The sequence below is a fragment of the Eretmochelys imbricata genome, chromosome 6 (assembly GCF_965152235.1).
Source record: "Eretmochelys imbricata isolate rEreImb1 chromosome 6, rEreImb1.hap1, whole genome shotgun sequence".
In the NCBI taxonomy this organism is placed as follows: Eukaryota; Metazoa; Chordata; order Testudines; family Cheloniidae; genus Eretmochelys; species Eretmochelys imbricata.
This window is the reverse complement of record NC_135577.1, coordinates 27,882,373-27,906,512: the sequence shown is the minus strand read 5'-3', so window position 1 is coordinate 27,906,512 and position 24,140 is coordinate 27,882,373. Positions and strand designations below refer to the sequence as shown.

Here is a 24,140-nt window from a genome sequence, read left to right as displayed (position 1 = left end):
AAATAAACTGCTGTCATTTCCCTTGTTTTCATGATGCCAAAAATCAGATTTTTGCAGTGTATAAATCCAAAAAGATTCAGTCTACAGGTATTTAAATCACTGTATTCATTAAATAAATATTAAGTATCTCCTACCTCACCCGCTAGCAGTCTTTCAGATCAGTTGTGAACGGGAAGATCTATAAGAAAAATATAATTGAACACTATTTAGATATATTCTGGAATGGGTTTTTCCTTAATTAATTTGAAATTAAAAAAAAAAAAAAGACATTTACTAACAAACATTCACAACTCTCACAGAAATCATCATGTCTATATTACATCTACTTATATTATTTTGAACACAAAAGCCCTAGGAGGTCAGCCATCATGGTCTGATCTGCATTTCTATCTCTTTGTGTGCATATACAGCGAGACAAGGTGGGTAAGAATCTTTTATAGGACCAGCTTCTGTTGAGGAAAAAAGACAGCCTTTCTAGCTACACAGGGCTCTTCTTCAGGCCTGGGAAAGGCACTCAGTGTCACAGTGACATACAAGGTGGAACAGATTGTTTAGCGTAAGTCGTTAAAACATATTGTAAGAGACCATTCAAGGTGAAGAGGCCAGTTAATAGCTCACATGCAGTTGTGATGTTGCTGGTTAGTTCCAGGATTTTAGAGAGACAAGATGGGTGAGGTAACATCTTTCATTGGACCAACTTCTGTTTGTGAGAGAGAAAATCTTTTGACCTTGCACAGAGCTCTTCAGAAGAAGTTGGTCCAATAATAGATATTACCTCACCCGCCTTGTCTTGCTACTTAATAGCTTGGCAGTCATAGGACAAAAAGGGCAGTTAGGGGTTTACAGATGGTTGTAATAAGCCATAAATCCAGTGTCTGTATTAAGACCATGACTTTTGGTGTCTAGCAAAGTTATGCATTTAAGCTCCCAGGCCTGACCCATCTGAGGGGTCAGATATGGAGTGATCATTTGGGAAAAATGGTCATCCATGGGTGATATGGTGTCTTTTATCATTTTTCTGTGAGAGTTCACTCAAGAGTGTACTGAGTGGCTTGTTATTGGGGCATCTAGTGCACTGGATGAGGTGTGTACACACACTAATTTATTTATGCTACACTGGCCGTGTGAACCAAGGAATAAATACCTTTGTTTCTCCAAGAATGGAATAAACTGAAAACCAGGGAATAAACTGCATTCACTTTTCACCTTAAACTTTCTCGCTTGCACTGGGCCCACTAACATAACTCAGATGAGACTTCCGTAATTCCAATCCCGTGAGCAGTTTCCTCCTGCCCCCACCTCCACAACTGCCCTTTAAAAAAAAGAAAAAAAATGGGGATGAGGGATAAGCTGGGCCAAATTCTCCATTTACTTACACCGATGACAATCAGGAGTAACTCCAGTGCAATGAATGGTGTTTCACCAGGTACAAAACTAATGTGAGAGGAAGTTCAGGTCCTTTGTCTTAAATAGGCAGAAGATGAGCTGAAAGCAAGGATTAAAAATTACCCTGGTAGAAACTACAGGGCCCTGAGGAATGTGAGTAATTTCTAGAGCAGTCAGTGGGGGTTATGTGTATCCCCTGGGATAGGAAGGAGAGACAGGGCCATTGAAGGCATTTAGGTGCCTAATTGCCATTAAAATCAGTGGCTAAATACTGAATTTGATGTTCTTGGCCGAAGTATTTTTAGTGAGGTGTGGACCAGAAATCCCTACAAATCAATGCAATGCTGTATCCCATTGGAGAGTTGGGTATCGTAGCTGAATGGTATGTAGCCTGTGGGAAGATCCTGAGCTGTTGCAAATTGTTATAGCTCCACAGACAAGGTATACCAGCTGAGGATCTGCCTCTTAGGGCTAAAAACTATCAGGTTACAAAATAGCAGCCTTGAACTCACATTACAGTCAGCAGAAAAATCTATTTTTTGTGCTATTTCCCCACCCCTCTCACAACACCACCTGTATAGCTGGTTTGCTTTACTTACTATGACTCCTGGTAACTAAGGGCAGGTCTACACTACCCGCCTGATCAGCGGGCAGCGATCGATCCAGCAGGGATTGATTTATCGCGTCTAGTCTAGACATGATAAATCGACCCCCGAGCGCTCTCCCGTCGACTCCTGTACTCCAGCTCCACGAGAGGCGCAAGCGGAGTTGATGGGGAAGCGGCAGCAGTCAACTCACTGTGGTGAAGACACCACGGTAAGTCGATTTAAGTATGTCAACTTCAGCTATGTTATTTACGTAGCTGAAGTTGCGTAACTTAGATAGATCCCCCCCAGTGTAGACCAGGGCTAAGGCAACCAGGTTGTGCAGGCAGAAGGATGCAAAAAGGAGTATCACCATAAGTGTTTAAAACTCTAAAACTATTACAAAAATACCTTTCTTCTAATATCCATTAAATAAAATATGTGATAAAGTGGGGAGTAAAAGATTTTATGGGCAGTTGTGTGGGATGACCTACATAACACACTTTTGCTTTCATCGTTCATGAATAATGCATCCACACCAAATTCACAACAGTAAAAGCAAACTACACTCCCATGCATTTCAATGGGATTTTCCCCATTGACTTCAATAGAAGATGGTTTGGGTCCCAGTATATAACCAACTTTTTAAAATCGTGCTGTTCTGCAGAACAAAAATTGCTTTAGAAGATTGTTTCAGGGAATTCTTAAAATGTGTGAGGGTCAAAGACAATGGTGACTTGCTATTTAATTTATGAGATAACGGAGAAGTTTTTTTTTTTAAAAAAAAGTGTGTGTTAAACTAGGGGAAGCACACATGGAAACAAAATTATATATTATTGAATGAATGTCTGTATGTTTCACAATGTCTTCTGCTGAAAAGTAAACTTTTGCCAACAGTTACAATGCTTCTTACCTGTTACCACCGTTATTTCCTAATCTAAGTATAGGGACAAACTGCTATAGTTCAGATCGCATTTGCCAAGAGTTCTCAGACATTGTATCTAAAATACAGCAGTTCTCCACTATACTTGGAATACAGAATAATGCTGAATGTGGCTAATGCTCTCTATTTAAAGGCAACTACTGTACTTACATTATAGTACTCTATATACTGTAGACATAGAGGCTTGAGATGATGGATGGTTGAAGATATAAGACTAATAAACCCAGCTCAGTCTTGTAAAGAAACAAATTCCCATATCAAATTTACAGGCCCTGAATGATGAGTAGAAAAGTGGGAAACAATGGGCTTCTCTCTCAGCCAAAAAGCAGCCTTACATTTCCCGTATCCACTCCAGCAGTGATGATCTGAACTGCAGTTATCCCAAATTTACTGTTATCTGAAATAGGGTCATGTCCTCCAACATGAAAATTCCCTTTATAAGCCAAATCTATTTAAATCCCCCATGACATTTGGAAAAATCCAGATTGTACTGTACCAGTTAATGATAAGTAGCTGCATTGTATTTGCTACCCCAAGCACTGAAAATGAAATTAACATTACGTTGTTATAAACAAAAGCCTTTTGATAAAAAAAAGCTCACACAGCCTGATATTTTAACCTCTGATTAAAATAGATTATAGTAAGTAGCAATGACATGGTTTTTTCATTATCCAATAATTTAAATCTACGCCAAACAGGTATTACACCTATTAATGTTAGGTGACAGCAAAGCCATATAGCAGGGTTAAGGCTGTTATTTATTTTGAAATAATTGATTATTGGTTCCCATTTCCTTTCAAATTGTTGAGTTCTCTGTTGCTCTTGCTGAGGCTTGTATCATTAAGATTTATTCAGACTGGGTTAAACTATACAACCTGTTGTGGTTCTAATAGAGTCCATGCCATCAGGAATGGCTTTTTCTTTTTTAAAAGCTAGTCTTAAAAATTAATAAAAGTTTTTATACCCATTTTATGAAACGTTTTTCAATGCCAAAAACACACTGATATTTTAGGAACAATAATTTCCAATATGCCCTCTCATGTGTGCCTGTTACTTCTACCTAAAAGCTTTGTGTTAATTGACATGACAACATTACATAAAAATAAGAGTTCTTGTAATTTACATTGATCGCAAGCTAGGACCCCAGTCCTGCAAAGACTTGTGTGTAACTTTATGCACTGTGAGTAATCCCACTGGAGTCTCATTTCATGATCAGGGGCTAGCACATTTTCTACTGAGCAGATCTGTCCATTCTGAGCCGAAACCTGCTATGGTTAGTGCTGCAAAAGGCCACACTTTCTACTGAACAAGCACACAGAGGCCTGGTCTACACTAGAAAATTAAGTTGGCATAACTACACCGCTCAGGGGTGTGAAAAATCCACACCCCGATTGGTGTAGTTAAGACAACCTAAGTCCATGTATAGCAAGTGCTAGGCTGATGGAAGAATCCTTCTGTCGTCTTAGCTACTGCCTCTCGGCGAGGTGGAATATCGATGCCAACAGGAGACTCTCTCCCATCGGCAAAGGTAGGATCTACGCTGAAGGGCCACATTGGTGCAGCAGAGCAGCTGTGCTGCCATAGTGTTTTAAGTATAGAGTAGCATTTACATAGACACAAAACTGATGTATTTAAAAATGTGTAAAGTTCCTGTTACGAAATCACTTCTAATCCAATAATCTCAAAGCACTTCACATATAACTAATTATATACATCGCAACTCCCTTGTGAGTTAAATAAAGTATTACTTTACTGTTGTCTACGTCACACACTGAGGCACAGAGAAGTTAAGTGACTTATCCAAATTCATAAAGAGATGGGATAGACCAGGGATCTCAAACACAGAGACCGCTGGGTTATTTTCTGCGGCACACGAGCTCCCCGCGGCACCCCCGCCCCCCACCCGCAGCATTTACCTAGAGCGGCTCCGGCCCAGCAGGATCCCTTCCTGCCTGCCCTGCCCCCGCGCCACTCCGGGAAGCAGCCGGGACGGGGGGGGAGGTGGGGGGGCACAGGTTCCCCGTTCCCGGCCAATGAGAGCTATGGGGAGGTACCTGGAGGAGCGGCCAGGGCAACACACAGAGCCCTGTGGCCCCCCCCCCCCGCAGGTTCCGTCCGCTTCCTGGAGCGGCACAGGGGCAGGGCAGGCAGGCAGGGAGCCTGCCCTGCCCCCAGTGCACGCCTGGCCGGACCCGCCCCCCGAACCCCTCCTGCACCCTGACCCCCTGCCCTGAGCCCCCTGAACCCCTCCTGCACCCCTCTGGGGGCAGGGAGGGGGTGGAGTTGGGGTGGGGATTTCAGGGAAGGGGTTGGAATGGGGGCAGGGAAGGGGTGGGAAGAGGCGGGGCGGGGCCTCACAGAAGGGGTGGAGTGGGGGAGGGGCTGGGGCAGCGGGGGGTGGTCAGTGATGCAGCCCTTGGGCAGATGTACTAGTCCTCATGTGGCCCTCACGATCATTTGAGTTTGAGACCGCTGGGATAGACTGACTCTAGTCCTATGCTTGGACTTCTGAAGGTTAAGCAAGAGTCAAATAACCTTGGACAAATTGAATAGGGCTTCTTTTTAGCTCAGGTGTCTGTCATGTCTGTCCTAACAGCTTTTATTGTTCACTTTTCATTTTAGCAGTGCCAACAAGATGACAACATGCTGCTTGTATGTGTTTCGTTATATATACACATTTCCAGTTGGGCGAGGCCCTGCCTTTTTAAAATGACAAACCCCGTGGGAAACAACTCCATTAAGAAAACAGAAAGGCAGTACTGAGTGTGTATCTGCAGAAGTGAGTTTCACTGATGAAGTAAGCTGTAGCTCATGAAAGCTTATGCTCTAATAAATTTGTTAGTCTCTAAGGTGCCACAAGTCCTCCTTTTCTTTTTGTGGATACAGACTAACACGGCTGCTACTCTGAAACCGGTCATTGAAAACCAAGTACATGTTCTATTTTTAGAAATCTGAAGCAGGGTATGTGCAAACATGTACCTTCCTGTAGGCCTGATGTTATTTGAACCTTCCTCCCAGGTGCTCCTTTTCCCACTGCTGACTCGATGTCTTTTTCAGGCCGCTCTTCTCTTCCTGGAGCAATGTCGCATTTCCTGTGTGCAAGGTTAATTCCCTCTCCTACTTCACAGCCATTCTTAAAACTGCCTTGTGCTTAGCTGCCCAGCTTTGATCTCCTCCCACTTGCAGTCAGCCCCCGCTCCATCCTCCTTATTAGTCTGTGTTGTAGCTTTACAAAGTAGACTATGAACTCCTGTTGGGCAGAAGCCTGGCCATTTTATGGATTTTGATAATGCCTTGTACAATTAGTGTTGCTCCATGAGTTAAGTTATGTTCACATAGGACATAGTTTTCTATCGTGGCACAGAGGTTAGTTAGTATTAGAGCATTATTCTCAGCACTGAAATAAAGGAAAAACAATAAACTCGCATACTTTGTTTCCTCCTGAATCATCGATAGTAGAAGAGTATTCTGGATCTTTCATCCATAAAAGTAGTATCACCTTTGAAGCCAGAAGCACTGTAACATTTGATTTCAGGGACAGAATGAATATCTGCTAAAACGTGTATTGATGTGCAGCAGACATGTATTCCCTATTGTGGGTCTGATTGTGCTGCCCTTACTCATGTTTAAAATCAGTGGAACTATTTGCATAGTAAGGGACTACTCACTATGAATAAAGGTAGAAGAATCAGCACCGCTGGGGTGAAATTCACCCCTGTGCAGAGGGACAGCACAAGCACCACTTAATTCCCGCTAGGCCATTGTGAGGCCTTAGAAGTCACATTGTGTCAGGGACCAGCACAACAGCAGAGGTGCACTTTACTAAAGACATCAAAAAGAAACTGGTATTCACTTTGGGGAGTTCACTTGCATACGAAAGGGTTTGGTAGCTGCAACAAGTGGATGCTTAAGGTGAAATCCTGGCCCCACTAGAGTTTTGCCGTATTCAGTGGAACAAAGAGTCACACAGAACACATTCACTTTAATTAACCCTGAAAGTATTTACTTTAAAAATGTAAAGAAATATAGCTCATTCAAAAAGCTAGGGGATATGTGTGGAAAGAAAAGCTGTGCAGGCTGCATAATTGATTAAACGTGATTTTTGAAATGGCATATCTGAAGCAACTACAAAGTGCTTGTTACAAATTTTCACCTTGATCCTGGCCCCACTTCAGAGAAGCAGTGATACTTGGTATACCCCATTGTCTTCAGTGGAACTTAAGCAAATGTATTTCAGTTAAGCATGTGCTTAAGTGCTTTCCTGAATTAAGGCTGAATTTTCCAGCTGCTGAGCATCCCAAATGGGAATTCCCTCCCTAAGGAAAATCCTGCACTTAACTTTGATATACTGTTTATGGCGTTGTTTAAAATGTAAAGGTGAAGCAGGCAACAAAACCAAAGCATGTTTCTATTTTGTGAAAAGCCTTTTGGTAAGCAGTCACATGCAGCCAGTAACAGATTGTGTGCAGTAGAACCCAGTTATGTGTAGAATTGTTTTGATTTCAGCAGGATTTGGGGAATGCAACAGGTCCAGACATTGTCTGATATTGGCCCATTCAAATGTTATGATAGCTACAGCATTAATACAGTGCATTATATGCTTTTATTTTAATATGCAAAATCTTTTATATTTAATTTAAAACAGACACTGATCAAGTGACAGACTGTACCATGACCTATGGATCAAAGGCCATGGAAGCCTGTTGTGTAATGGGGGACTACTGGCATGCCGTTTAATGTCCTATTAATGTTAAGAAAAGGGAGCTGTTAGGTAGGATAAATAATACTAACAATTAAGGAATTTAAATAAATATTACATTAAGGAAAACAAATAGGCAAACACTAAAGTAATGCTAGGTGTCAAACAAAAAACTTACCAGCCAAACAAACGGAGGAAAGTCAGGACAGCAATTGATAACACATCACCTGTTATCACTCATACACTGCCATTTGTGCCTTAGGTTTTTATGTAAATGTTTGTTCCATCTGTTAGAATAACTGGTCCCAATGGGTGAGAGGAGGATAAGGATTATGGGTCAGTTTAAAACTTCCTCTATTTTCCATTTGTAGCACATGCACACTTACTCATTGCTGTGCTTGCCTGCTCTACTTTTTTGTATTGGAAATAAAAGAAATGTTGACAAGAATCATAGTACCACATAAAGTGATGAAGGTGGTCAGCATAAGTGGGAAAGAAAAATACAGGTCTGTTCACGAAGACAGAGGAAAATTATGTATATTCCCTACTGCAATGACTGAACCAAGAGCTATGTTTTAGTTTTTGATGCGGGGGCGGGGGGGGGGGGGGGAGTTTGCTGTGTAAAACCCTTCTCACCATGGCTTATATAATATGAAAGAAAAATTGTTACATATTTTACTGCCATTTAACATTAGCTATGTCAAATTTTAGCCAGGGCTTGAAAACAGCCACGACAGGCCCATAAGCCATGTTGTTACATCAATGGATCTATGATCTTTTTCTTTAGCTTTCATTTAAACAAACAAACAACAACAAAAACCTAAATGTCTAGAGCAGTGGTTCTCAACTCTGGTCCACCGCTTGTTCAGGGAAAGCCCCTGGCATGCCGGGCTGGTTTGTTTACCTGCCGCATCCGCAGGTTCGGCCGATAGTGGCTCCCACTGGCAGCAGTTTGCCGCTCCAGGCTAATGGGGGCTGCGGGAAGGGTGGCCAGCACATCCCTCAGCCCGCGCCACTTTCTGCAGCCCCCATTGGCCTGGAGAGGCGAACCATGCGCGGCCAGTGGGAGCCCCGATCAGACAAACCTGCGGACGTGGCAAGTAAACAAACCAGCCCGGCACGCCAGGGGCTTTCCCTGAACAAGCGGTGGACCAGAGTTGAGAACCGCTGCTCTAGATTTTAGGATTGCAAAGAAGCCTCAAAAGAGCTGGTATGTTGGCAGAGAGTCTGAAATACTAGCTCTCAGAGGTATGAACTGCCCCATTCATCAACCAGGAATTAATTCAGGCAGGCCCTGCCCTGTGTTATATAGCAGGTCAGACTAGATAATCACAAAGTCCTTTCTGACTTTATAATCTAGGAATCTCAGTGAGGTGGTGTTAAATCACATCCCCAGTGATGGTAATTCACTCTCCACATTGTTAACAAATTTCATTCCTTATTTAAGGGTTTATCCGCATACAAAAGATATACTGGTTTAACTATATTAAAATGGTACAACCCACCCTCCTCGCAGCACAGACATAATTATATCAGTATAAAGGTGCTTTATACTGCTATCGCTAGACATGTAGAGCAGGGGTTCTCAAACTGGGGGTTGGGACCCCTCAGGGGGTCACAAGGTTATTACATGGGGGGGGTCATGAGCTGTCAGCCTCCATCCCAAACCCCACTTTGCCTTCAGTGTTTATAATGGTGTTAAATATAAAAAGTTTTTTTAATTTATAGGGGGTGGGGGTTTGCACTCAGAGGCTTGGTATGTGAAAGGGGTCACCAGTACAAAAGTTTGAGACCCACTGCTGTATAGCCACACAGGCAGGAGAATAAGCTGTACTGTGTAAGGCACCTTTATCCCAATATAACTATGTCCACACGAGGGGTAGTAATGATAGAACTCTGTTGATTTAAAAAATAAAAATAAAATAAAATGAAAATGAAAAAAAATCACACCCCAACCAACATAGTTGTACTGGTGTAAAATCTGTACCTAGACCAGGCCTAAGAAAGAAGAAGGAAGATCACAGACCTTCACAATTTACTGTTAGTGACTTCTCATTTTGGTGCTATACCACCAGTTATTTTGTTTCCCCAGCTGAGAAGGATCCAAGCTCAAAGGGCCTAGCAGAGATCTGGGGCGGGGTACATTCCAATCCCACTGAGGGAAAGCCCAGCTCAAAGAGCACAGTGGAACCAAGTAGCAGCACAATCATATTTTGAACATCTGCATATTCAGGAGCAGTGTGAGTTATATGGGCCTGTGGTGCCCGTGCTCCAGGAATATTCAGGGTCCCAGGGTCCCAGCTCCACCTACGTTCATGGCCAGGTCTCTCCTCCAGCCCTGCCTGACGCCCCTGTGCGCCTCCCTCAAGGCATCTCCAGGCCCCGCCTGCTGCCCCCGGGCAATTTAAAAGGGCCCCGGGGCTCCCGGCCGCCGCCACCAGCACAGTGGGGCTAAGGCAGCTTCCTGCCCAGCCTCGCTTCATGCCATTCTCGGAAGCGGCTGGAATGGCCCTATGGCCCCAGGAGGCGGGTGTCTCCATGTGCTGCCCTCGCCCCGAGCGCCAACTCTGCAGCTCCCATTGGCCAGGAACTGCGGGCCCATGGGAGCTGCAGGGGCGGTGCCTGCAGGCAGCAGCATGCGGAGACCCTCTGGTCCCATTGCCTAGGAGCTGCTGCCAGAGGGGTGTGTGGGTCACTTTCGGGAGCCGCCCAAGGTAGCGCTGCACCCCTCACCCTCTCCCGCACCCCTGCCCCAGCCCAGAGCCCGCATCCAAACTCCATCCCAGAGACCGCACCCCTCTCGCACCCAGCCCCCCTCCCAGAGCCTTAGGCAAGTGTGTGTGTGTGTGTGGGGGCAAGATTGGACCCAGTGTGGGCACCACCAAAAAATTATACAAACCTGCCACCCCTGTGCATATTCTACTGTAGCAGAATCTCATTCACAGGGGTGTAGCATATTTTGTAAGTGGTGTGTGGGAAAGTACTGCTCCCTTCCCGCCTGTCTCCATCCAACCCCTAGATTTTAGCCTTGACAATAACCCTTTTAATCAGGCCTCTCAGAATACCTTAATAAGTAATGATAATAATTAATACCTGGCATTTACACAACTGTTCACGTTCAAGGTGTTTTACCAACTTCTGCCTGCTAGAGGACGGAAAATTTTCAAAGGATGGAAAATGGACAATTTCATGGGGGGGGGGGTGTCGTCAAAATAAACAAAACACAAAACATTTCCTTTTTTGGACCCCCTCTACTTGCATTTGTGATGCACCCATCACTCTATCATTTAGGTACTAAATCTTAACTAACCTTCCTAATTGTTTCAATTTCTTTAGTTTTTATAGTTTAAAATGCAATTTGTTCTGCAAGCTGCTGAATCTGCCCTCAGAAATGCCTGCCAAAAGCAAATTTCACATGAAACAGAAAAAAAACCCTTCTCTCCAAACTACCAGGTGAAAATGGAGCTTTTTGCACAAAAGCGGATCGATAGCCTTCATCCTGCCATTCATTGTGCGTGGAGTGGGTGGGTTTCATACAGAGTTCAGCAGACTTTTCCAGTCTGATGAATTATAAGATCTAGGCCTTGGATGATCAAAGTGCTGTGATAGAAGATAAGAGCTTCCAATGTGAGAAAGTGTCGTGCATTCTTTAATGTAGCTTAATAGAGAAAGCCTAGATAGCGTGGTGATGGGCACTTCAGAAATGCAGAGAGATGAAATAGGTTAGGTAGGTGAGTGGAGGGCTGCCCTGGACATACTGGGGGGTGGCGGGTGGAACATTTCATGGCCAGGAAAGGCAGAAGTAGCCTAGAGCCCTTCTCCATTTGTCCCTCCTGGCATGTGAGCTGGGGAGGATCCCAGATACCTGGCTGTCAGGAGGACAAAAATCAGGAACCTCAGCCCACAGGTTTCCAGGACAGAGAGCCGGTCTGGTGACTTTTTAAGGTTAAGGTGCCTCCCCATCCCCCAACATCCGGCCTGAGCGCTCAGCCCAGCCTGGAAGAGGCTTGAAGCCTTGAGAAAGTTCCAAAGGCCGCTGCAGGGCTGAGTCACCCTATGGGCTGGGCAGCAACTGCATTCCTGAGCAGAGTCACTGCTTGGGGGCAGGCAAGGGGAAGAGTGGGAGAGAAAGGAGCCAGGTGAGGGGCTAGCCAGATAGAGGGGACGGGGGAGGGCAGACGGGGGGGGGGAGCGGTAGAGGGAAGGAGAGACAAACAAGAAGAGAGAAGAGGCTTGGGGAGGGATGCCAATTTTGGTTGGATGTATTCTTGGAGGTTTCATCACATGACAGTCTTGAAGTAAAGATTAATCTTTAATTCCAGGAGACTCCAGGACTATCCTGGAGGGCTGGCAACTCGGAGGGGGGGGCAGAGGGAATGGGGGAGACTTGACACAGGTGGGAGGCTGGGGGAAGGGAACGAGTAGAAGAAAGGGGGAAGAGGCGAGGGAGTGGCGCAGAAGGGGAGCTGTAGAGAGGCAGGCTGGGGGTTGATGGAGGCCAGGCAGGGAACAGGGGTGGAGAGGAGAGGGGGTCATGGAAGAGGCTGAAGAGGGAGGGGGCGGGGATGCAGGAGGCGGTGGGAGATGAACCGGCCTGGAGCTGGAAGGCAGTGTGCCGGCGGTGGCCTGGGGCCAGCGGGGGAGGAGGTGCCGGATACAGGCGGGGCGCGGGGAGGGGAGGGACAGGGCCGGGCTCGGGAGGCCGGGGGTGGGTGACAGCAGGGCTGGGGAGGGAGTGGCACCGGAAGAGCCCGGCGCTGACTCACCAGAATAAATTGCTCCTCATCCAGCACCCTTCGCTCACTGCAGCTGGAGCCGGAGCCGCTGCCGAGTTCGCCGGCTCGCAGCGCGTTGCCCAGGGAAGAAGGCGCCGCAGAGGGAGCCCGGGCGCGGCCGGAGCGGAGGATGAAGATGCCGGGCGAGGTGATCCGGGAGGGCGAGCTGGAGAAGCGCAGCGACAGCCTCTTCCAGTTCTGGAAGAAGAAGCTAGTGGTGCTGACCAAGGACAGCCTGAGCCTCTTCCCGGACGGGCACAAGCGCGCCCGGGGCAAGGAGCTGGGCTTCCACTCCATCCTCAAGGTGGACTGCGTGGAGCGCACGGGCAAGTACATCTACTTCACCATCGTCACCACGGACCGCAAGGAGATCGACTTCCGCTGCCCGGACCAGAGCTGCTGGAACGCCTCCATCACCATGGCGCTCATCGACTTCCAGAACAAGCGGGCCATCCAGGACTTCAAGAGCCGCCAAGAGCTGGAGCCGGCGGCGGGCAGCCAGGAGCGGCGCCTGGCCCGGGCGCCCTGAGCAGCCCGCGGGGCGGCAGGGGGTACGGCGGAAGGTGAGCCCCGGGGGTGGGGTGGGGGGGGGCGACCGATCAGCGCCCCTGAGCCTGCCCGCGCGGGGCTTGGCAAAAGGCTCGGGCGGGCTCCGTTTCCAGAGCTCGGGCTGCTGCGCTGCGCCTCAGTCCGTCTCCATAGAGCTGCGCGGGGTGCGGGGCCGGCGGCGGGGCGAGCTGGCCACGTGCTTAGCGCGGGAGGCATTTCTCCCCCTCACCCCCCAGTTCCAGGCTAGCGCTGCTCCCGGCCTTTAAACAGCGGCTGCCAGCCCCTGAAAGCACGTGGGCGCCTCCCGCCTTTTCACGGGGACTCCCGCCGCACCTGCCTGGGCTCGGCCGGCTCCGCCCGTAGCGCTCGGACGGAACCGGCACCACCCGGCCTTAGGCTTAAAGACCCCCCCCAAGACTCTTGTATCGGCTAGAAACGCAGCCCTGGCGCCTGCAGGCGGAGGCGCGGGTGGAATTAGCCGAGCCGGTCGGCCCTGGAGGGGTTGAATGGACTTGGCCCCACAGCGGCCCCTGCTGGGCAGTGCAATTTAATGATTCCCAGAAAGCATCAATATGCCTGTGGCTTCTTACGAAAATCACTAGGGATCGTTTTACAGCCACTTCAGCATCCGGCAGCCTGGGATAAGAAGTGACTGTCTCGTAGCTAGTGTGGCAAATATCTCCATTTTTCAAGAGGAGAAAGGACGCAATAATGGGGATGGGAGAATCGCTGTTGGGATCCTGCCTGCCTCTACTCTCTCTCTTGGGCTGGGGATCTCCTTCTGTGGGTCTGACACTGGCTGGGTCTCCCTGGGAAGACACTCACATCCTGTGGTTGAGGCACTCAGCAGCAGCTGACTTGGGTTTTAATGCTTGAACTGGGGAGGCCAGGCCCTCTTACTACTTTGAGGGGCTACCTCACTTCTGTCTTATTCAAAACACTGGGTGGGCTGTGTTGTATTAAATAGGTTTGCCTGTTTCAGGCTTTCATTAATCACCCCCTTATCCTTCCTCCCCACATAATTCAAGCAGTGGACATAGACTTTTCATGCTGCAGCTTTTGACTGGAACGTAATACTAGCCTTTAGACGAGCACCAAAGCTGCTCCTTAAGCCACTTTGGCCAGCAGAGAACGCTGAAGTGTTGTAGACTTGGCACTCCATTTTGGAGACTGAGCTTTTTGTGAGTGTTGCCTACCAGGGATCTCTGGGTGATACTGTGCATGGATACTAACTAGCAAGAGCAATTTAATAATTATGCCATTTAGTTGAGGAAATGTGGAGAGACACTTAACAGGGGCTTCTTTAAGGAACTCTGTATATAGGCTGGGATTTTTAAATATGAGTGCCAAACTCCCGTAGGCTCTTACCCCACAAGAATATTGCTGTATTGTTGCACTTCTGACTTATTTTCTGTTTCTCTCTTTTAGAATATACCGCTGGATGATAAACCAGATCGAATGTCTTGGACTGAAATGGGACAGGGTACCAATGAAGGAAAGCAAAGAAGGTGGCTGGGAACAGTTGAGTTTCCTCCAAGTTTGAGGCTGCTGAGCAAAGAGCCCTGAGCTTCGCTCCAAGATGCATTTTAAAAACCAAAGACTCTTTCAAAAGGACTTCTGGTGAAGCTTCAGCAAGTTTTTAAGTGGCACAGCTTTGCAAACTCCTTTCATCTATTTATGAGATGCAAAGAATATTCAGCACCCATTGGTGCGAAACAAACCCAATTTAAATTATTTGTGGTATCTATATGTATTTATTTTGATGAATGTCTTTAAGCAGATGTCTTAATATTGCTTTTGCATTAATGTGTCCATTCCAAATAAATTACTTGAAATGTTCACATTTTATTACTATACACTGCGGTGCAGTATGTTTATTGGTGCAGGTTGCAGAATAATAGTTCATAGACACCATCTGGAAATAGGGCTATACTAATGTATCCAGACACTTCTGTCAATAAAAATACTCATGTGCTTTAATAACAGAAAACGGACATGTCTCTAGGAAAGGGCCTGCTTCAACTGGTCTCCAAGCAGAAAATCGGTTGCATCTAAACTAGGAATTGCTATAGTGTATCAGACCACTAGCCCGTCTAATCCAGAATTCAATGGTCAGGATTAGTTGCATCTGAAGAAGGTGCAAGAACACCTGCAGTCATCAGTTACAGAACAAAAGTGCCTTCCAGAATGCTTCCTCTAATACCCCCTGCTTTCTTAGCCCAGAAGAAGAGGGATAACTGAACTGGTTCAGGGTAAAATAAAGACCAATCTATATAATCTCAGGGGTTTGGAAAGGTTTATATAATAAGTTCCCTGTTATTTCACATCTCTATATGCAACTTTTCAGTTTCTAGATCCAGCCAGGATCAGCCATGCTGAACGGAAGAGGCTGTTCTCAAGGGATTTCCAGCCTAACCAGAGGCAGGAAGTACTGTTTTATCAGCTTCTTCTTAGGACACTTTGCAGAGCCCAAGGGTTGGAGAAATAGCTGAACTTCTTGGTACCGTGCTTATGAAAATCAGGTCTTATGAGACTTGTCACTAATTCATCTACATTTCCTTGAGAGAAATTCTGTTAACAGACAGCTATCCCTTCTCTACAGCTAGAAAGGGGACGTGCAACTCAGTTTCAGTGCCAAATGCATTTTTCCTTGTAAGACTTTTCCTGTGTAGTGTTTCTTACTAATGGTCTGAAACTGAAATCCTTAATTAGGTAAAGTTCCCACTGACTTCCACAGAGTCTTGCTTGAAGGAGACCAGAGAGTATTGGTGGAAACTACAAAGATGATCCTGTGAACAGCATGTAGGAGGGTTAATTAGGGGCCAATTAAAGCATAGTTCTAATAAGGAGCTAGTGGAGGGTGTGGCTCAAAAGGGAAGTGCTTGCTCATCCAAAAACTGGGAAATGCTAGGGCTATAAACTACTTAGGAGGCGTTAAAAGTTATGGACTAGCTGCTTTTTTCCCACTGGATGAAACAGGTTTCAGCTATCTGTTGGTTGGACCAGCTTGAAGAAAGTCTTGGTTCTGATCGCCTATGTATAGGCTGGTGGGAAGAAATGCTCTGCATTGAGGGGTTTGTGCCTTAAAGCAGGATACAGTACTTAAGTTTCCTGAACCTACAGGTTTTTCAGTTACCTGTACTGCAGCCTGGAATACCCTCCTAAAGAGGGGTGGGTTTCTTTTTTCTCCAGGTGGGGTTAAAGCATGACTTAAATATGGATTCAATTGGTCTTTAGGACACCATGTCTGAAAAAATCTGGATGACCTGCCTTTACTTCCATTCTACAGTGTAAGAGAGGATAGACCCACACCTGTAAGTGGGGATGGCTGAAATGCAGTCGCTGGAACTTCTGTAACTATTCGCACTTGATATTGTTGTATTGATCAGAGGCCTAAATGAGGATCTGAGCCTCATTGTGCTAAGCACTGTAAAAACAACCTGACCTCCACATTACTCCTAAAGAGAGAGGGCTGTATCCTCATTGGGTTCATTGACTTCAATGGAACTAGGCTGATTTACATCAACCAAGGATAGGGTCCTACCTCTTGTAATTGTGTAGTACACACTTATGTGTGGAGCCCAGAAGAGTCTGCAAACTATCAACGGTGTGGAATATCATTTACTAAGGCTTTGTAAACTGCTTCAATAGCAAAAGTTACTGTATACGCTGCTGAAATGCATAGTGCTGGTTTAAGGCTGCTTTTATTTTCAATCTGGGTTAATGGAGGCAAAAGTCCTGATATATAAACATTGCACATTTTAGTTTTTGTAGATAAAGTAGACTTACATGTAGCCTGGATTACTGAACTCTCTCCTCTTTCTGGGGTACTTTATTATTAAAAATATACAAAAACAGAGCTATATTGACAGTCAGTTGCAAATAACCAAAGGCTGAGACTCCAAACATCTTGTACAAAATTCCACCTAGTGTTGGGCCCACGGTCCGTGTCAGGGGAGGAACAGATGCACATAGCCCAAGCATGGCACCTACAGAAGAGGGGAGAGAAAAAGGGCATACAGAAACTACAGATTAATTCTAATTACAAAGCTTTAATGACAGTTTGTTGAACAGACATAATTTACATGGACTCTGTGTCTCCAGAAGTGTGTAACTTCCACTGTGAGCCATCTCAACTCTCCACTGCAGTGTTCACACAACAGGAATACTGTAGTAAAGGGCAATCAGATTCTGCACTCTTCAAGAAAGAATTCAGTGTCCAATACTGGGAGCTAGGTTCTGATTCTGGAAGTAGTCCTCTTAGTTAGGCTTGCAACTGGGAACATTTATTTAATTAAGGGTGTGGTAATTTACACTTTAGTACTCTGTCACTTGCAAAGCTTGGAAGATCAGACTTTTCTAATACAATAATTAGATGAGGCAGCTACTAGTGCATCTCCACCTTACTAAAACAACCTATCACAATTTGTCCTCTTGCTCAGGATATGGGATGTTAAGGATTTGCAGTATAGCAACTTGGCTCTGGGAGGCTGGGTTCTAACTAGTCTATTCAAAAGATGATGCCCTAAAAAAGCCTCATCACAAACCAAGATTGCTTCAATATGAATGAACACATGCATTGTATCCAGCTCCACCAGATTCTTGTGCCATGCTGGGAGCTTAAAGGGAGCAGGAGCCACAGGCAAAAAGAAAGCACTTACTACTTGGCAAAGTAGGGCCACTTGCATGTGCACATGCAGATGAATGGACATGGAATATTAGAGCACATGGGGTAGGGTGCAGGCACGTTATCCTGCTATTCATATAGGAAAACCAGTATAGCACCAAAATGAAAAGCCTTAGAACAGGACATCAGGGAAGGAGAAGGGAGGCAGCTTGTGAGCTAAGCTTAGACTTTGGTCACATTTTGACCATTTTAAATATTGGTATGTTTGTTTTGCTGTTTGCACAGGTGAGAGAGAACTCTGGATGTAGGCATTTTGACTTTACATAAAGATCCTGCTGCCAGCTGTGGCACCGTAAAAGGAGGCCTTGCCTAGCTAAATGTGAGCACAAATGCACTACTTGATTCTACTCGTTATAAAGCGATGGAGGACCATGTAACTGGAACAGAACTGAGTCCAAAAGTCTTTAGGGGAGTGTGAATTAGAGGAAATCTGACCAGTCCTCAGTCTAATGCAGATCCAAGCCTGCTGTACTTCTATTCATAATGCTAGTTGAGAAGGGAGTCAATAGGAGGGGGAGTAGTATGCGTGTGTGTCTTCGAAAATTTTTTCTGTCAGACACTGAGTACTGCTCCCCATCAATGAGCTGGGTGGATCCCCAAAATTGACCTCTCCCAGTGGGAGCAATCACACAGCCACCAAGCTTCCTGGGCAACTTCTACATTTTTTTTCCCCTCCAGGCATTTGAACTAAACTAATTACTATATACAGCAGCCAAACTGGCTCCCAACAGTTGAGCTGGCACTTCGTGGTGTGTGGGTGGGTTGCGTGTGTATGTTTAATCAGATATCCATCATCTAAACAGGCTCAGGCTCCAGGTCTGCACCTCTGAAAGGTTTATTTTGCTGAAAGATCATTTCTGTTTCCCAAAGAACCAGATGGCTCCAAATTAGATCCTCCAGTACGAACCACCTCTGATCTTTAGGCAGTTTGAAATCTGAATTTACTGCTCTCAGAATGTTAACTGCCTAACAAGTGTCTGAGGATCAGTACATTAGCAAAAACATCTGCAATGCTCTGTACAGCTCAGTCCAATGTAGAAGCAGCCAAGTGCTGCATAAATTCAAATCCACAAACTTTTTCTCATCCTTTTATTCTGGCTTCTCCACACACTACCCTTCCCCCAAAGCTCTTGCATCTTTGCACCTTTCGTTATTCTCCCTTCACTACAAGTGGCCCACTCTCCTTCTCCCTTCCTTTATTCCCCTCCCAGCCACCCATCATTCCTTGTCCTACGCAGTTACCTGCCTTGCCTACGATTGCTGATTCAGCCATCTTCCTACCTCAGTCTTCCCAACCTCTCTTCTTCTGTAAACTTCAGGGCTTGGGCCCAGAGGCCTCTGTAAGTGAAAGGTGTTGGGGCAGGTGGTATCTCAATCCCTCTTTTAGTTTAGCTAATGCACCTTTGTGCTGCATTGGACTGCCCTAACTCCCTTCTTTTTGATTTATGTCATGTTACAGTGCTATGGTTAATGGGGTTGTCCTACAGCTGGCCTCAGATCACAATGCGGCCTAATTCAATGATCAGGGAACAATCAGGGAGGTGGCACATTTTGGACCAGTCAACTGATAGCTGAGTCTGAGCAATGGAGGAAGAAGGTTGGTTATGAAAAGAGAGGAGGTAGGCTCTGTAGCAGGAGGGGAGCCAGACAAGGCTAGGAAAGATTAAGCAGGGCTCCCCTACTTAGCACAAGAGCAGGGTTACCCCAGCACAGCACACAATGCAGCAGTAGAAGTTGGCTACCAAAAGTTTGGGGATGCCACAGTGCTGGAGACTGGCCCTGGATTTAAGGATCAATTTGTTTAATCTCCATGGTGAGCTTTACTTCTGAATATACAAGTCAATCCATAAACCAGTGAGCCTCCTAAACCGGACCTGTGCACAGAAACAACATCTCCATTCTAGGAAGCGAGATTGAGTTCCACCAGGGATTTTAATGCTGACAGGTCACAATCGGGGCTAGCCTGTACTCCCACCCAGCTCTCCCATGCCGATGATGTTACTCCAGCATGCTGCAAAATCCCTTTCTACTTTGAAGAAAAAAATAACAAAACAAACCGCACAGGAAAATGAAAGAAATCATTTCCAGTCCACTCTTTCAACAGAAAGCCCCAGTGACTGGTAAAAAATGAGTGGGAAACACATCAGCCCCCATTAGGAAATGACTTTGGGAAAGCAAGATTTGATGCAGAGATCTGAATGATCTCAGCAAGTGGTAATCCGTACCCATGCCTATTTGGAAAGGACAGGGACGCTTTAATGTTTGGTGACAGTGGAGAAGAAAATCCTCACTGGACAATCGGCTTCTACTAACTTCTATCCAGTCTTCCAGCTCTTTGATAAGAGGAGCACTCTAATCTGGGGCGAGTCCCCTCTTTATCATAAAGGCCTGACCCAGGGCTTATTAAGATCAATGGAAAGACAACAACTGGTTTTAGACAATATAGAATAGGCCTCAATGAAAAGATCTTCAGAAGATTCCTTCAGCGAGACTCAAGACAGACACAATTCCAAAGGGAGTTCCTCAAGGTGAACCGGCGAATAGAACGATCTTGCAAATACGAGTTCTTTAAATTAACTGAAAATCTTCAAGGCTAACTCCACTTTCTGTGTTTTTGATGTGAAAAGCTTTAATGTCACAATATCACATCAAGCTTAAGAGCTATTAAAAGGCAGAGATTTATTAACAAATGCAAGTAGAAATGACTAATTTGTAGGGTAAATTTAACATTTGTACAGTTGGGACAATAGTTTTATCTGGAATGTGGGTGGAACGGCTACAGTATGGTGTCACCCCTGATCAGAAATGGGTGGCAGGCATTTTAGTAGCATTGTTTCTCTGGGAGACACCCATACTACATTAGACAGGTACTCCAAAGAAACATCTTACACATTGAAATTGCTCTGCTAGGTCAGATACTCTTCATTTCACTGTTGCCTCTGCCTTGAGACAAAGTTTTAAAAACAAAATCCTACTTGAGAAAGTGAATGACTCTCAGGACCCCTCTTTTACTGCGACCTCCTCATGCTTTTGCTAAAGAACTACAATCCTGACCTGCAGCAGCACCTCCTGCCAATCTAGTTTTGAGCCCAAACACAACTCTGCCAATGCACCTCAATCCTAACCTACTAGATCCCCTGCCATTGCAGTTCTGGGCCCATGCACAGCTCTCCAAATGCACACAATCTTTTCTTGCAACACTTCCCAATGGGCTAGTTCTGGGCTCCATACAACCTCTGCAAGTGCACCTTTGTCCTAAGTTGCAGTACCACCCCTTCCACTGTCCTTCAGCAGAGACTGCCAATTTTGCTGAATTGGGGGTGGGGTGTGACCTAATAATGTACGCAAACAAATGAAGACTAGGAAGAGACCACTAAACTCATGCTCACTTGTGACTGAAGTTAGCCTCTGGGCTTTGAAAGAGACGCATGCTCCATTTTTCCTCACAAAAGCCTTTTGAGAGCAGTCTGGATGCTTTCCAGATTTGCTCTATGTTTAAATGCCATTTACTGCCCCTCCTCCACTGCTCTCCCTCAAACATTTCTTGAAGACTTGAAACTCCTGATTTTCATTTGCACAGAATCGAGTCCTGGAAAGTTCTGTCCTTAGCTCAATATGAACTAAATACGTTTTAGCAAACAAATTAAATTCTAACAGAGATTCAATGGCTCAAAGTGCTCACAATGTATGCTGGGTAGATTTCAGCCTTAAATCAGGCTAACAATGGGACATTCTCATCCAGAAAAATCCCAAAGTGCTTTACAACCTTTGACAGACTGCACAAACTATGAGTTAAATTTCAACTGGGCTCTGTATAGACACCTGCCCATAAAGCTGCAGCCGGAGTAGGGAGTGCAGGATAGAATCTGACTGGACCAGTTATGGAGCTCCCAAGAGAGGACGACTCCACAGATATTTGTGGAGTGGAGCCATGGAGGCAGGGCTTAAGAGAGCAGAAGCATCACCTGCAGATAGGCACTAACTCATCTTAATATGCCCCATTCCACACAAAAGGACCCTCTACTTCGAGCAAGAATAATTTGGACAGAGATGGTGGGGGCCAGGGAAGGCTCACCAGAACATTGCTGTGGCAGCACAGATGCGTGCATACATTTTCTGGCCACATCTGAAGGAAATAAATATACATGTCCACCACTGAACCACAGCCTCTTCTATGGCAAAATGCAACAACTCTTTTAACAGCGCAAGGAAACATCACAAAATAGCTTAAGTAAAAGTATTATAACCAGCTGCAACCAAAGCTGTAGCTGCTCCTCTGAGGGGTGTATGGATTAGGGTGGCTGCCTCTGTGGGTGACCATCAGCAGTTTCACTGTGTCTTCACATAGAACAGCGAGGCTGTTAGGCAGGAGTCTTTGTTTTGTCCAGTGTAGATAGGACAATAAGGTTGCTTGGCAAAACCCAGGAGTCTGCTGGGCTTAGCAGCCTCTCAGTTGCCCGCTACCATTGTGGAAAGGAAGGTTCAGAGTGTCATGCTGATGTTGGTACAATATGTATGGCCCTGCATCCTGGGAGAACTCTTTCACTGAGGGAAGGCACGGACATTCAGATGATGAAGACTTTTTCAGGACCATGACCCTTCCTCTCCAATAGGGTGGTGGCCAGTCACTTCCTTTATTAGAATACACAGAAATCATGACTCCTTTTAAGATTCCTATCTATGGTGACTCTCTGGCTGAACAGGGCCCCTCATTTACAAGAATATGCTACCATGTTTCCATTCTGAGCATTTATTGTTTATCATGGTGTCCCATAGCCTGGTTTTGCATGAAAAGAAGCACCTGAGTGACAGGAAAGCTGTGTGGACCTTTCCTTGTTGGATCCAGACATATGGCTGGGTATTTGCAAGTGGAAGTGCAGGCAACAAGAGCCTGAATGACTATGAGGAACGTACAGTCAAAAATGGAGTGTTTGATCAATATTGTACAAGCTAGTCCTTTGTTCATCCTGTACCTGCTCATCCTCGTTTCTGACATAAATTACATGCAGTTGTTTGAACAGGATTTCTCAGGGAATGGCATGTTTCTCAGAAATGTGCCTTAGTGTAAAACAAAAGCTGCACAACCACACTACAGCAGTGTGGCAAGGGTGCTATGAAGTGTGACAACCTTAAGATACGACTCAAGCTAACTAGCTGTCCAATATTGTAGCTCTTCCTTTTATCCTAGCCCCTTCAAGGGCCAAATCTATTAATCTTAATCCTAAATCAGTGGACCAAACTGTGGGGCGCGCCCACCTAGGGGCGGCGCACAGGAGAGTTCAGGGGGCTCCTGGCCCTGCCCCCAGCTGTGACCCCAGCCTCAGCCCTCTTACTCCTGTCCATGTCCCCGCCCCAGAGCCGTGACCCCACTCTGGGGGAGGGGGGCACGGACACGGGGAAGGGTGGAAATGAGGTAAAAAGTTTTGGGATCACTGTCCTAAGTGCAGAGGGCTGACACACGGCCTTGTGATTCACCTAAGCCTTAAGCATAAGTAAAGCTTTGCACAGATCCTCTGCAGCAAGGTGGATTTCAGTCTAAGTAAAGGCTGCAGGATTCTGCCTCTTGTTATGCTGTCGTCAATTGATGCTGGTCGCTGGCTCACTTGTAACTCTAGTCCTGCTCCTTCTGACCAGCGTTCATTGGCTGGCAGAGATCGGGACTAATACAGGTTACGCTTTGTTCTTAGTCAAATTATGCCTGACGGGATGTGCTGGGAACTCGGCATTCTTCCCACAACGCTCTAAGTCGTGGTTGGCAGCACAGCACAGCACCAGCATAGCTGCATTTATGCACATGCCAGCTCACAGCTTGAAACCTCGGGCTTTAAAAGTCACAAGGCCCAGAGTCTGAGCATGAAGATTGTCTAATTAAAAAAAAAAAAAAAAAATCTCGTCTTTTAACAAGTCTTACCAGTGTCAGAAGGAGGGACGGACTTGGTGAGAATGCTGTCTGTAATAATGCCCATAGTGCAGAGTGCCAAAACCATGGGGAGAGCAATGACGCAATAATGGAACACGTTGGTCATCAGCACCTGAGTGACAGAACAAAATATACCCTGTCTATTAGAAAGCCAGCTCCTGCGCAGCACGAAGGATAACGTCACAGTGAGGAGATACAATCCTACCTGGATTTTCATAAATACATAGTGCACTAGACTCCTGGTTGGTGTACAGTGGTGAAGCTCTGATGCAGCAAAACAGATTTGCACCAATAGAAGATCCAGCCCATTCAAATCACTTGTGTTAAATTTGTGTTGAATACAGTATTATAAACATTCAGTATATGTAAGAAACTGTAACCGATACATTAAGGTAGAACCTCATCTAGTTTTGCTTTGCTAATTCACAAAGCGTGATAATTCCCACAATCCCCCCTTCTTCCCCCAGGCTGTGTGCTCCACCTCTCAGGAAAAATTTAATAGCAGGGGCCTGTAGTGCAGTCTCATTAAGTTCTCATTACTTATACAAAACAGGCTTCTACAGCACCCATTATAATGCATCATCATAAATAATTAAA

At 45.7% G+C, this 24,140-nt stretch overlaps 2 protein-coding genes across 8 annotated transcripts in view; one reads left to right on the top strand and one right to left on the bottom strand.

Moving 5' to 3' along the window:
• The first annotated feature begins 12,392 nt into the window (after positions 1-12,392).
• Positions 12,393-14,737, top strand: PHLDA2 (pleckstrin homology like domain family A member 2). Its single transcript, XM_077820038.1, has 2 exons — positions 12,393-12,950; positions 14,365-14,737. The coding sequence occupies exon 1, from the start codon at positions 12,518-12,520 to the stop codon at positions 12,914-12,916; it is 399 nt and encodes a 132-aa protein (XP_077676164.1). The 5' UTR covers positions 12,393-12,517; the 3' UTR covers positions 12,917-12,950; positions 14,365-14,737.
• A 1,891-nt stretch (positions 14,738-16,628) lies between these two features.
• Positions 16,629-24,140, bottom strand: part of SLC67A1 (solute carrier family 67 member 1) — a 142,484-nt gene continuing 134,972 nt past the window's right edge. For all 7 annotated transcript variants that reach the window (XM_077818281.1, XM_077818279.1, XM_077818283.1 and 4 more), the window contains 2 exons: positions 23,535-23,655; positions 16,629-16,925 (listed from right to left, as the gene is read on the bottom strand). In XM_077818281.1, coding sequence (XP_077674407.1) covers positions 16,738-16,925; positions 23,535-23,655 — 309 coding nt within the window. In that variant the 3' untranslated portion in view covers positions 16,629-16,737. The remainder of the gene's footprint in view (positions 16,926-23,534; positions 23,656-24,140) is intronic.

What these genes read in the sequence shown, in the direction of transcription:
- PHLDA2 (XM_077820038.1), top strand. Translation starts at nt 12,518, where the DNA reads ATGAAGATGCCGGGCGAGGTGATCCGGGAGGGCGAGCTGGAGAAGCGC.